At 33.4% G+C, this 15,535-nt stretch overlaps 1 protein-coding gene across 1 annotated transcript in view; it reads right to left on the bottom strand.

Annotated features, from left to right (window-relative positions):
- Positions 1-15,535, bottom strand: part of LOC144253352 (von Willebrand factor A domain-containing protein 8-like) — a 158,821-nt gene that overhangs the window by 67,965 nt on the left and 75,321 nt on the right. The window contains 2 exon segments of the mRNA XM_077795467.1: positions 9,441-9,592; positions 10,667-10,872. Of these exon segments, the coding sequence (XP_077651593.1) occupies positions 9,441-9,592; positions 10,667-10,872 (358 nt within the window).

The raw sequence follows: 15,535 nt of genomic DNA, 5'->3' as shown, positions 1-15,535 counted from the left end.
CTAGTATTTGCCACATTAGTGTTAAGGAATTATCTATTAAATGAGTGAATACTTGCTTACATTAGAACTACCAACATTTTGACCCTACATGTTTTCTCATCTGAGTGGCAAGTTGCAAACTTACCATGGCAAATCTTCCTCATTGTATTCTGACTACATGTCTTACCACTTCCTTCACTTAGAAGACTCAACAAATGATACAGTCTGCCTTGCAGGTGTATTTGGAAGAGATAGCTATAACCAAGGACTGGGGACTTCCATCTAGTCAGGTGACAGGCTCTTATAAAACCTCACTTACAAAAATTTAAAGGGTCAAGAATAATTCTGTGAAAATGCTTAAGATGCATAAGAAAGAAGATTCATACATCTTAAAAATTTCTATGTAGATTGGGTGTATTTTTAAATTTTCTTTTACACTTTCATAAAGAAATTAGAAGCATATGAAATGGCTGTGAAGTTACTTCATGATATAGCAAGATAATATAGGACAGAGAATGAAAATATAAAATCCAATACCGCCCTCTGCTTATAAAAGTTCTGAGTTGTCATTATGTAGACCTTATTATTTTTGAAAACTAAGAGTTCTTTTATGAAAATAAATCTTTGTGTAGAACTCTGTGATCTACACTATGAACTTACATGTAAAAACTATCAATACAAAAAAAGAAAATTAGAGCATATAATTATTTGGAGGAAACAAAAGAGGCTGAAAACTGTAGGCTGAGAGCATTATACTTTAATGGGATAAAAAGTAAATTGATAATCATTCCTACTTTTAAATAGTAAATTGATAATCATTTCTACTTTTAAATGGAAATCTAATTAAATTACTCCAAAGAAAGGTCCTGCCTAGTGATATTCTTTTTGATGCTTCTGGTACTTTGAAGATCCCATAGTTGTTTTCTGTTAGAGAAGCAGCAGTTGCTATTGATGGCCCAACTATACAGGATAAGTCTTCGAAGCAGAAAATCAATTTTTGACAGATATCCTTTCAAAACCAACTTCAAAAGAGATGAAGCTGTTCAGTCTGCAAATACACACACCTGGCACTCTCTGAAAAGAAAGATAAATACTAAACACGATTCTGTAACACACTGCAATGGCACACAAATAGCTTTTATAAAAGGAAAACATACTCTTAGCTAATTTCATTGGGAATCCTATTAAAATATGCTGAGACTGACTGAGAAAGTAATGAATGGTTACTGATAAAAAGGAGAAGAGTTACTATTTATTCAGCTTCCCTATTCAATTAAGGACAGTAAATCATAGAATACAGGAGTGTGAAGAATAAAAAGGACAATTCAGTGTTCCAGGTTTGAATCTCCAGCAGATACCTACCCACAAATTCTGTCCAGATCTGTTTGGGCTCAAGTAACAGAAGGCACACCCTGTTTTTCCTGGATACTCCATTTCAACTATGAACATGCAAAGACCTAGACTCACAGGGGCCCAGGTAAATAACAACAATGTATGACTAATCAGTTAAAGCTGATGATATTAATGATCATGTATTCAAGGATGGTAATACTAATAAAGGATTCTTTGTAGGAGAAACTTTGTTCTATTAATTTTGAAGAATTTGTGAATGCTACCACTTTTGCCCAACCCCCCAAAAAGTCCTTATTGCAGAAAAGGTTTATGATAATTTGTTCACATCTTATGCAAAGTATGTTTTTATTTGCTTCTGGAAGCAATGTGACAAATGGTTTTAACTCAAAGGACACTGATTAAAACAATAGGCATAGCCACTAATGTAAAATGTAGTATGTATATCATATTTAATATAAATGTTCCCAAATGCTAAGAAACAGACATTATCTTTCAAATCTCGACAGCCAGTTTTACATTGCATTGTTTTTCTTGTGTAAACAGTGGAATAAACATAAAGACGATAAGCTTTGGAACCAGACAAATCTGTGGTTAAATCCCTATACTACTATTTATTAGTTGTATAAACTGCTAAGCTATTTAATATCTCCTGAAACTCATTTCCTTAATCTGTAACAGATTCACACACACATACACACACACACACACACACACACACACACACATACACACACACACACACACCTCTTAATACCTAATAGTTAAAAATGAAAATTGGAAAAAAATACCCAGTATAAAAAGTGGAATTGTTATATACATTAAGGATCTGTGATATTTGTAAAGTGCTTAAAGCCCACTTAGTAAGGACTTGATAAATACCAACTACTTTCATTTCTGCTGCTTTAAAACATTTTGTGGGGGAATGGGCAGGGTGGGTAACTCAGTGGTAGGGATCATGCTTAGCATTCACAAAGCCCTGGGTTCAATCCCCAGCACCAAAATAAATAAATAAATAAATAAATAAATAAATAAATAAATAAATAAATAAAGCTGTCTACTCTCACTTGATATTTTTATTTTCAGGTTGATGCCTACCAACACATAGACTTAATTATACTGTGTTGAAATATCACAGAAATGCCTGGAGCTAACTTAATTTTTCATTTGCCATTGGTAAAGGTGCCAGGGTTCTACTTTTAGAATAGGCATCATAGTCTGTTCTAGGCTTTTCTATACTGGGAGGCAAAGATGGTCCCTAGAAACAGCAATTTCAGAACAGACCTTTGTTTAAAATTTTTAATTTATTAAAGTACCAAACAAAAATGAGAAATTCCAGTGCCCAAAGACTCAATGGACATTTAAAAAATAAAATACAGAAAATTATATGTTTTAGGACATTAAAATACTAGAGAAAGAAGAGAGGCTCCTTTGCTCTTTTTAGGACCTCTCTAGAAGACAACTACAGCTACAACTTTTTTTGTATTTTTGTCTTTGTTTTGTGATACTAAAGACAGAACCCAGGATAACACATGCTAAGCAAGAACTCTACCACTAAGTTTCCTGCTCTGTCCCCACTGTGTTTTTCAATTGTTAAATTGGGAACATATTAAAAAATTAATAAAAATATTGGCTAAGTGGTTTTGGAATTCATTAATTCAAAGTTATCTTATTTTCCTGAAAAATGAGATTTTATAATACCTTAAATAAGGCATGATAGCAGCGACAGAATGCCTAACAACAGGACATCTGAGCAGTAATTACAGGCTCTAATAGGGCTTTTCACCAGCTATGGACACTTTAAAAGTGTAGTCACACATCACAGTCATTTTTAGATGTGCAGACTATCTGGTGGAGAGCATTTTTATAGGTCTGAAAAGCATAATGACATTTAAACATATGCATAAAGACACAAAGCATTGATATTAACGTTTTTATTCCTATGTGAGTATCTCATATGCCTTATGTATCTATCCACTGTGGTTAGAATAAATGTTTTAAGCTTAAAATCTAAGGAGAGAGGGGAATGGTAGAAAAAAGTAGAAATGTGAGAGAAGTGTTATACATAATTAAATCTCATTCATTTAGATAACTTTCTTTTCAAGAAAGCAGCTTGAGAATGAAATGTTTTAAAAAGAATCCCTTTTTAGGAACATGTGTCTTCTATGAAGATGAAAGGCTCAGAAGAATAAAAATGATTGAAAAGAAATATTTCTCAGTGCATGAAATAACCCACATAATCATTAGGAAAGGTCCAGAAGGATCTGTCAACAGTTATTTCTGGATGGTAGAATTAGAGAAATTTTCATTTCTTTTTTACTTTAAAAATAAATGGGATATAACTCTTTATTCAGTAAATTTGTCTTAAAAATAAAGCTTACAAAACTTCTCAATTTTTCAAAATTTTAATACTACTTGACTGATACAAATAAATGATTAGTAAAATATAACTAGTTTTCCAGTGACAAATAGGCAGTGCTCTAGGACAAAGAAAAGGTGGTTTAAGAATAAACTAAGCAGCATTGAAAAAGAAATCAACAGAGTTGACAGCAAAGAATTTGGAGCAAAGAGAAAGATTTTACATACAGATGGGTATCTACCATGGAAGACAGGGAGAGAAAAACACAAAAATATAACTTCAGACAGTGGAGAGAACTTTCTTGTATGTTTGATTCATTTTAACATGATCACAATCTTTGAGGGAAAAATATCCATTAATAGCTTTCATGTTCCAAATCAGGAAGAAATGATGTGTAGTGCATGTCTTACACATGGTAGGCCTGCAAAGTTTTCTCAAATTCTCATTTTTTGGAATGAATTACTTTGTGTTTTATTTCAAGATCCTGCATTATAACAAAAAGGAAAACTTAAATAGGAATGAATAGGCTTCTAAAATAATCACTGTTGTGTCCAAAGTCTATATTCATCAGTTTTGTGGCCGATTTTTTCATTTTGAAATATGACTAAAACCTAAAAATCTGAATCTGTCGTAATTCTCTGAAGAATAAGAATTTGTCTATTATAAGCATAGACTATCAGGAACAATGGTGATTTCCAACTTGATTATTTAAAATTCAAAGGTTCTTTTATGCAACAACAATACTTTCCAGTCTCCAATAATAACTTTGATTTAGAAATTGCCCATAATCATGTCAATCTCAATCTATTTATATTATCTTTAGAATTCTGAATATACAAATACCAATGGTGTACCCCTGCTTTCTAACCATAGGCAAGATATGTGACTGTTCTGTACCTCAAATTCCTTAACTTCAAAATTCAATTCTACACACACACACACACACACACACACACCACACCACACACCACACACACCCCATAGGTTATTGAAGGGATTATATGATTTGTGTAGAGAATAGCTGGACATGTGCTAGGCACATAGTTACCTGTGTTTCTCTCATCATCATTATTATTCCATTACCATGATTGCATTATTATGACATTATAAATGTTACACAATTTTTATTTAGAACTAGAATATCCACATTCCACTGTAGACATAAAAGATGACAATTCTCATTTTAAGAATGGTTATGGAGAAAATGGTACACAAATTTAAAATAAAATAGATAAGTCACTTAAAATGGATGTTTAGAAAAAGAAAACAGGATTTTTTCTTCCTTTAAAACAAATGTTTTCCCGAAATGACAGTTTGCAAATTGCTGTGAAACACACTTTTTAATTTGGAAGTGCTAACATGCTAGCAGTATGTTTACTCTCAAATAAAAGAAGCTTCAGAAATAAAAGCTCATGTAAGGCCAAAACAAGCAAACTCTACTTAGAAATTTATATGTTTATCTATAGTTATCTATATTCTCCTAGAGTAGATAATCTATATGCTTTTGGTTGAATGTTTAGATGTACTTCTGATATATATATATATATCTATCTATCTCTCTCTCTCTCTCTCTCTCTCTCTCTCTCTCTATATATATATATATATATATATATATATATATATATATATATATATATATATGTTTAATTGTGGGTGTATATCCAACAATGAAGTTTAAAACTCAAGAGTTCATATTTTAACCCAAACCCTCCTATCTCTGCTTATAGTACTGAAAAAAAATCAGATTTATGGATGTGTGTACGCACAACACACAACACTGATTGTCTTGATGAGTTGCTGCTCTATAGACTAAAAAACAGAGAATTAAATTCAAATCCCATGTAAAGCATAATATTTACATTTAAAAATAATTTCTAACAGTGTACCTCCTTATTTGGTTATGTTTATCATCTCCTTGACATGCTTTCTTGTGTACTGGAAACTTTCAAAGGGACCAAAACCAAACCAATCAACAAAACAATCAACCTCAGGAGATACTAGCGGAAATGGGTAAACTCTATGTGGAAGGCTAGGTAATCAGCCAATGCTGATTCTACTACTAAGAACTGAAAACATATTTGTAAATCAGGAAGAAGAGCTAATTATGGTGGGCTAAAGCAAAGTAAAAAGAACCATCAAATAAAGCTTGGTCTAAAAATGCCAGGTTTGGGAAAAGTTTATTAAAGAAGACAAGTTAAGTTTGTCTCATCACATTGGCCTTTAAAAAGTGTGCATAAACCTAGGTAACAACACTATACTACTTAGGAGAACAAAGGCAAGTAACAATATCTCTCTTTTGGAAATTTCATCAAAGAGCACTAAAATGATATTACTACTCTAAACAGAGTATATTCTGATTTCAACTGAAGAAGAAGCTATATGACTATACAAATAATGGTTTAGTGTCATCTCTCTCTTGTGTAAAAATTTTCCTTCTGCTACAACATTTGCTTTATGTCTCTTTTTAGCTATATGTCGTGGGAGGCAAAATTATCTTTCTGTTCTCATCTTAAGCGTAACTATGCCCATCTTGGTCTAGACTCAAAGTAATTTTTGCTCCCATTCAATAAGGACTATGGTTAAATTAAAGGAAAAGAAAATTAACAGGTTGCAATAAAAATTTGTCTATCGGGGCAAAAGGATAGTAATAGTAGTTGAGTCATTTTACCCTTCTTCCCTAGGAGATGAAATCTAAAGAGGATCCTCTCCAAACAACAAACAACCTGCAGAGCTAGGCAGAACCAGCCTCGGAGAACTGGTTTAGTCTAAAGGTCTAGTTGAACAAAACATTTAGCAAAAGGTGGAGAAAAGTCAAAGTCAAATATTAGATGGCATGGGGACAACTTTAAATCTTCAGAAGTCTATGTGATTACTGTCAACAGTGTGGTACTAAGAGCGAGAAAGGTAAGTATTAGTAAAGGTTGATGATCCTCTATCTGGATGCTTGGGACCAAAACTGTTTGGGGTTTTGAATTTTTTTCTTAGATTTTGGAATATTTGCAATTACATAATGAGATATCTTGGGGATGGAACCCAAATCTAAATATTATTCATGTATGTTTCAGGTATACCTTATAATATACCTGTGGAATTTTCTATTTGTGGCATCATTTTGGCACTCAAAAAGTTTCAGATTTTGAAGTATTTTGGATTTTTGGATTAGAGAAATCTAACCTGTACTATTTCTTTATTTTTTGGCTTGTTTTTGCAGAATTGAGAGACATTAAAAATACATTAAAGGGCTGAGGCTGTAGCTCACTGGCAGAGCACTTACCCAGCATGAGTGAGGCACTGGGTTCCATCCTCAGCACCACATAAAAATAAACAAATAAAATAAAAGCATTCTTTCCATCTACAACTACAAAATTTTTTTAAAAGATTGCATGAAAAATGCAAAATGTTAGAATAGGAAGGGACCTTGCTAATGCTCTATAATGAGGACAACCAGAAAACACTTATTCAGGCTGGACTAGAACAGAGTCTTACTTCACATCTCTTTTCAGAGTTATCATCAATAGCTCTCCCCCTCCATTCTCAAAAATATCCTGATTTAGATAGTTAATTATATGGTCTATAATACAAAGCTCTCATTTTACCAGGATGTAACTTCTCTAAATTCAAATGACCAAGATGGAACTGCAAGCTCTCTGAGGGCAGGACTCTTGTCTTTTTTAACTGTTTCTCTATTTCTGGCCCAGGTATGCAGGTTGACTGCTAGATTCCCAAGCTGTTCACTTTATCATGCTACCTTCTTTAAGTACAAGGCTGATAATTTAATAGAAATAGTGCTATGGAACCTATGAATCTCACTAATGGGCAATAAAACATCACTACTTTTGAACTGCTGAAGTCACTGTAGTTTACAGATGAGGAAAACAAGGCTTTGAATGATTATGCAAATTATAGTCAACCATTATCTCCACTCCAAAGGAAAAATGCACTCATCCTCCACATCTGCTATAAGTTTATTTTTAGCTACATGCAGTAGGTGGACAAATAGTTGTTTCCAACTCCATCTTAAGGATGAGTATGACCATATTGCTTCCAGGCTCAGTATATTTTTGCATCCACTCATGTGTAAGTACTAGAATTGTAATTAACTTGCAAAGGCAAATATTAATATGCCATGGCAAGAAGTTTTCAGTTTAGAATTTAGGATGATCATAAGTTAAACCATCAATCTGTCATCTGTAGAAACTGAAATTGCCAACAATTTTCTTATGATTGATCTACTATTTTAATATTTAAATAAATATTACCAATAACTTTTAATCATAAGCCTATTTTCCATGAAAATAACTCTAATTATATATATTTATTAATATTAATAAAACTGGCCCATTTCCAAATGAAAATGTAGTTTATAAAAAGGAAGTAATAAACATGGGTAGTAGTGGAAGTTTGCATATTGAACTTACTAATATAGGAGATAACTTATGCCTATTCAATTACTCACCTAGTTTCAAAATGCGCATACTGACTGCTAATCAATAGGTAAAATAGAATTGTACAGAAAAGTTTATGCTAAGTAACTGATACCCAATCATTCTTGAAGAAAAATCACAAACTAGTACAAACTAGTACACAGATAATTTTTAACATAATTCTATGTTGTGCTTTTACCACAAAAGGGAAATATTTGTTTCTCTTTAAGAAATTTCTGATACTTTAAAAATTTATTTTAATGGTGTATATGTATATTATGACAAGTTTTTACAATGACTTCGAAGAACAAATAAATAAGGATGATGTATGCATTTAGAAAAAAATATATATTACTGAACTAATCACTAATTTGTATTTAACAAACTTTATATGCCTCTATATGAGACCGTCAAATATTATTTTACTTTGATTAATTATTGTATCTTATGAATTTATGAAAAATGATCATATTTATGACAAAGTTGGCATTAGATGCATTATCCATAAACTATGCATATTTAAAATTATTTTCCAGAGGGCTGGGATTGTGGTTCAGTGGTAAAGTGCTTGCCTGGCATGTGTGAGGCACTGGGTTTGATTCTCAGCACTACATACAAATAAATAAATAAAATAAAGGTCCATCGACAACTAAAGAATATTTTTAAAAAATAAGATAAAATTATTTTCCAGTGAACCTGCACTGGCTGAGTTACTTCTAACAAACTCTACCAACCATCATTCTGGTAAACAACATATTTGCAAGAATCTTAACTAAGGTTAAGTATAGCCTTGATTACTAAATAAAAGGAAGGCAACTGGCCCACACGAAATAAACTTGCTTGTTCTCACTGCCTATCTCTTTCAACTATGAAGCTGAAATTTTAAAAAATAAATAAATAACAGAGTTAATGTGATTATAAATTCAGAAAACTACCATAAGCTATATGGTGATATAAATAAGAACATCATAACAAAATATACATTAGAATGTAGTTTTCATGTTTGTACAATTTTGCACTGGATTATGAAACAATGAGACCCATTGTAATTCAACAAAAGAACAGACACTGTTAAAGAAACAAATATTTCCCTTTATTTGATTGTATTACATCTACTCATGGGATATTTATAATTGAAATTCTCAATTTACAAGTCTATAAATAACGCTATTCAACTGAAAACCAGCCAGTAAATAGCAATATATATTTGCAAAGCTTATTCATGGAAAGTGATTTCCACACCAACTCAGTAGATTAGAAATTATTAGTATTTCAGAATCAGAAGAGTAATGCTCAAGAACATTTTATCAACAGTGAGTTTGCCTTACTCCTTTGCCAGCTGCACATTGGTAGGTTTTGCTCCAATAGGTATCCCATATTTGTGTAAAGTGTTAATCAAAATCTCCTTCATGTCCTTGTTGTAGGAATCAAAGTCAAACACATTCCGGACCACACTGGAAAGACCTTCAGTGGGGAATTTCTGTATTAAAAAAATAAAATAAAATCCTTATTATGTATGTGATAAAGTATACAACATTATAAAGATTTATTAAACTGATAGAACAAAATGCACAAATGAACTTTAGCAGAAATTTACTAGCCTGTTAGATACAGAGATAGTTGGAAAACATACATTTTTATCCTTTAATGTTTGCTTCTTTTTAAATAAATACTAGAATTTCAGGAGTAACTGTTCCCACTCTTAAACATCAGGGAGAACTCAGAACCAGGTGTTCAGTGATTATACCTGCTTTCAGACCCCCCCTCCTTAAAAGGAGTTCCAGATGACCAATTTTAAAATATTAGTTAAGGCAGTGTTAATATGAACACAAAAGTATTTAGAAAAATTAGTCTATTAATAAATGAAAAATAAAGGAACAAGAAAATAAGGGAAGAACATAAAAAGTACAGTGAATAGAAAAATAGGGAACAGTAGAGGGAAAGAAAACAAGTACCACTACAGCTAAATGTACACTGGTGGTTCCTCTGGGTTCTGTAATGGCTCTGTTTGTGTTTTGATTTTCTTTAGGTTCTGGGATCTAAACTGACTGAATTGGACTTATGATTTTATAGGTAGAATAACGTTTTCTATTTTTCTTTTTGTTCTTCCCAAATATATTCTTTTAATTCACAGATAACTTTACATATTTATGGGATAGAATGTAATGTTTCTATAGATATGTGTGTGTGTGTCTGTGTATATATACACACGCACATATATATATGTTATGAAATGAGTAAATCAAACAAATTAACATTTCTCCCCATTGTCTCACTGCCTCACTCTTACTTCACCTTCCTCCTCTGAACCCTCTTCCACAAATTTCCTAGTTGCTTGGTGATGACCATGGTATAGAACTTTGCCAAAGCCAATTCAAAGGCCTAATAGATAATGTTCATTTGTCTTCTACATTCACAACTTAGACTGCAGACACTTTGTATTATGTAATTGGATTATTTATAGAAATTGAAAGGCTTATTATAAATTATGTAGTCTGAATAAAAAGAGATTAGTGGCTTCTTCTAAACCTCTATTTCCAGGTGCGTGCCATACCTGTAAGTGTTTGACGATGTTTACTACTTCCCTGGTGGAATAAGGATAGCTAATAATGCCCTGGTCAGCCAAATTCCTCAGCTCCCCAAAGGCAGCCACAAGCTTCTGAAGGATGGCCTCAGGCACGTTTGGTCCATACTGTTTGAGCATCTCAAGTTCTGAGTGGGGTTTGGGGTTGTCAACTGCATGGCAGCTAAAAATGTCACCTAAGGGAGAAAGAAGATTCACATTTATCATGTGACTAATCCATTATAATGTTACTGGAGAAAATGCAAAGCTGTTTGAAGAGCCACTGGTTGCTCATCAAAGTATAGAAAGCCCATCCAACAATAGGATTGTAGAGAGAAGCAAAGAAATGACTGAAGTGGAAGAAAACTGGGTGATGGTGGTTTATTTGGCATGAGTTTTTTCCCATTAAAAATTACATAATAGGGGCTGGGATTGTGGCTCAGCGACAGTGCGTGTGCCTCGAATGTGCGAGGCCCTGGGTTCAATCCTCAGCACCACATAAAAATAAATAAAGGTATTGTGCCCAACTACAACTAACAAATAAATATTTTTTAAAATTTACATAATACTTGAATAAAATGCTTCCTGAGAGATACTGAAATACAAAGGTAAAGTCTCCTCAATATCTCTGCCAGTGTCACTCCCTCTCTCAAAGGCACTCAGCGCATTTATTTTTCCAGATCTGCTTTAGTATTTTAAAATAAATGCATACATGCAAACAAATACAATTCTAGTGATTTGTTCCTTTTCCATTAATAGGAGTGTATTTTTCACGTGGTTCTGAGACTGCCTTTTTAATTTTAACAAATGTTGAAGATCTTCAGAAATTATATATATTCATCTTATGTGAATGCTTTTTTAAATGTATTCTAAAGAATGGAAAATTAGTATCATTATGACCCTAACAAGTTATATAGTGTGCAGATTGCTAGAATATACCTTAGAGGAGAGTTTTAGAAAAGAAAACTGCAGAGATGTTGTCTAAATTAAAACCAAGAAGTGGAATTCTAAATGCAAAATATTTAATCTGTTACTTATACAAGAAGGAATGAATTAGAGACATACACTTTATTCTGAAAAGAAGGATGAATTGTTCATGCTGAGTCATAAAATTCCCTGATCCATAATCTAAAAGAACAGGTATAAAGAAAATTAAAATAAATAAATTTAAATCATTTAAGGGGTTCATTTTAGAAAAAGAAGATACCTAGTCAGATAGCAGTAAGATCTTGCTCTGATTTAGAAACCATCTGAATAAAGTTATTGTGTGTGAGGGTAGGGCTATGTGCATATGTGTGTGTGTGTGTGTGTGTGTGTGTGTGTGTATTTAAAAGTAACTCAATTAAAATGAAAGCCATGATAACTTCTACTTTTATCACAAAGTTTTCAAATATAAAATGTAAAACAGTTTTTGCTGAAAATGAAATTTAACACTGATTTTAAAAAGTCAATTGTCTCCATATTTATTCATTCATCAAATAATTATTAAACATCTTCTATGTGCCAAGTACAACTCTAGGTACTTTATATGTATTTACGTATTTAGGTATTTCATATGTATCAAAATTCCCTATACTAGTGAAGTTTATATTCAAGCAAAGGGAGATCAATGATAACTATTAGAAAGTATAAGTTTCAAAGAAAAAGAAAGGCATAGTATAGGACAATAGAAGTAGTTATGGTGGTGAAAATCAACCAGGTAGAACTCATTGAGAAGGTAGCATCTAAGAAAATGTAGACACCTGGGGGAAGAGCATCCCACACAGTGAGTACAGCTAATAAAAGACCCTAAAGCAAAAATATCTAGCATGTGAAAAGAAGAGGAAGGAGAACAGAATGGCTGGAACAGAATGAGTGACAGGGAGAGCAGTTCATAACAGGATAAGGCAGGAGGTCAGAAAGACAAGACGTGGGAGACATATCTCACAGGACATTATAAACTGTTATAAAGACTACTTATAGTCAAAGTAAAGTGGAAAGCCAGGGAGGAATTTTAACAAAAGAATGGACTGTTGTGTCGAGAAAAGACTACAGAAGGGTATTGGGATCTATAGCATTGTAGCATATCTTATTAGCAAAGATGCTGACTCCATTGACTATATTTTTAAGAATGTTTGTAAAGCAAATATCTTTCCCTCTGGAACAACATAAGGCATATTTATTGTCCATGATAAAACATTTGGATTACCTAACATTAAGCTTCCCCCCCACCCCACCCCCGCTGCAAAGCATCTCATGCAAAAGCAGGAATCATTTGATCCTCTTTGTGCTATCTTGTGGGACCTAGGCCTTGAGGAACTAGTGCAAATGCCAATCTGCTTTTGCTGAGTAATAATCCTTCCTTTTCCTCTGACCCAGGAGTCCAGTATCTTCTGCCATAAAATGGTGGCAAGCTAATTTGTTAGGTTAAAGGCAGGTAGGGTAAAATCTTAGATCCTTCACAGTTCAAGACAAAAGATAACAGTGGAAACAGGGAGATCCACTAGAGAACTATTTCTCATAATTCAGATGAGAAGCTGTGGTGGCTCAGATCAAAATGGTGACTGATAGAAGTGATGAGTGTAATATAATTATAATATGATACAGCTGTAATGTAATATAGTTAATATAACATAATTCTGCATATATTTTGAGGATAGAGCTAATAAGATTTCCTGATAGATGGTAAGAAATCAAGAGGAAAGAGAAAAGTCAAGAAATATTTTTGGGCCAAAGAAAATGGAGTTATCGTTTGAAATGAAAAAAGAGACTATAGATCAAGAAAAGTAAATTCATTGTGGATATGTTAGATCCAAGATATGGGAACTATTGAATAGACAGTTGGATATCAGTGTATAGTTTGGGAGACAGGTCTAAACTGGAAATAAAAATTTGGCAACAACAAGAGTATAAATGGTGTTTTAAAACATAACATGTTCTGATTTTACCAAGGAATGAGCACAGCTAGGTAAAAGAGGACTAGCAGCATTATACCAAGCATGCAACAAGGAGGCTGAGAAGGAATAGTCATTAATGTAGAAAGAAATCAAAAAAGCAGCTGGAGGAGAATTAGAAGTCAAATACAAGAAAGTGCATTAAGGAAAAGAGGGTGACCAACTGTGTCAACTCTATTCAGTACTGCTAACAGATTAAAAAAGATGAGCACTGCAAACTGATCACCAAATTTAACAGTGGAAAAGTCCCTGATAACCTAGACAAGAATGTTTCTGTGGAGAGATGGGAACAAAAATCTTATAAGAATGAACTTAAGAGATACTGGTGAAGGAGAAATGCAGCTATCAAGTATAGATAATTCTCTGAGTGTGAAAAACTGCTGTGAGGAGTGTAGCTAAAAAGGATAGTAGAAGAATCCAATAGCAGCTAGCAAAAAAAGAGGATTAGAGGGTCTTTTTTAAGATTGAAGATATCTTAAAAGGAAACAAAGTTGATTGCTGATGGGAACAATTGAACAAAGAAGGAAACTGCTGATATGGGAGAGGAAAGGCAGAATTTTTCAAGCTCTATCCTTAAGAAAGTGGAATTGTGTACTCATCTGGAGGGACTGGCTCTTGATGAAAGTGTGAATGGTTTACCTGGAAATGGTGGGAAACCACGACACTATGGATGGAATGTTCAGGGGACACATGTCTATGGATGTGAACTTCTATTGTTTTTATTTTTTTCTCAGTACAGTAGGAAGCTAGGAAAAAATAATAGGCCTATGGAAAGTGAGTCAAGAAACTGAATCCTGGTTAGGTATGGGTCGTCCATACCTAACTGGTGGTATGGACTGGTGGGAAAGTGAAGAAGACCTCTCCTTCTATGTTTCAATTTCTCACAAGTGATTGCAGAAGTATTGTACAATTTTAAAACAAACAAGAAAATTCACCCAGCAGGGTTAGAGCTGTGAGGGGAGAGAAGATCTGAATTACTTACCTAAGAGAACATGAAAGTAAAAGAACTAGGAAGGCACAGTGTGATTGCAATAAGGGACACCTGAGGTCCCTAGTCAAGAAAAGTGAGGTTACTTTTTCTAACCATATTCAGCTCCATGTGTGTATGTTTTCTAATTGTTATGAAGGGTTGCTGGATTTGGGGTACTTACTTAGAAGTAGTAACAGGAAATACTGGAGGTTTTGCAGTGATGAAATAAAAACCCAAGGAAAAGTTATAAATAGAATTATAAAATTGAGATTATAGCAGAGTTTCAGTAATTAAAACTAGGATATGTCCATGGAAGTGAGTGGCTGAGGTATAATATGGAATAAAATCACTTGAATAAAAACATCCAAGAAGCCCTGAAACCAGAGAGTTGGAAAATCCACATGCACTATACTTCGAACACTCCCAGAGCAGTTAAGAGTTAGAGTGACAGTGAACAAAGAACAAAAAATCATGGAGAAAGGACAAGGAGGTAGACGACAGCAACAAGGGGTTGTAATAATATAATCTTGACGACACAAGATGTAAAGCTAGGAACTTTTAAGGAAGAAACAAAGAGAATAACCCATAAATAGCAACAAGAAGCAAAGACTCTTTATTTCCTCTAGACCCAGTATGAGAGAAATACACACACACACACACACACACACACACACACACTCCTTGAAAGGACTTCAGTGGAAGAAGTGACTGCAGGGAGGGCTGGAATTTCATCTGAGCCACAGCAGATTTCAGGATTCAGAGGAGGATGAAAGACAAAGACAGAATAGGGAATTAATGTTCTTATAGACATTAAAATTAATATGATGTGTGTGACCCATGAAGAAACTACATAAAAAAACTCAAACCTTTCACACTAGAAACAATTACAAGTTTACTTTAGTGTTTTCACGTTGCTACATTGTAAGAGTATCAGTAATGCATGAATGGGTAATAGCT

This window comes from Urocitellus parryii, chromosome 2 (assembly GCF_045843805.1).
Source record: "Urocitellus parryii isolate mUroPar1 chromosome 2, mUroPar1.hap1, whole genome shotgun sequence".
NCBI lineage: Eukaryota > Metazoa > Chordata > Mammalia > Rodentia > Sciuridae > Urocitellus > Urocitellus parryii.
This window is presented reverse-complemented; position numbering and strand designations above follow the sequence as displayed.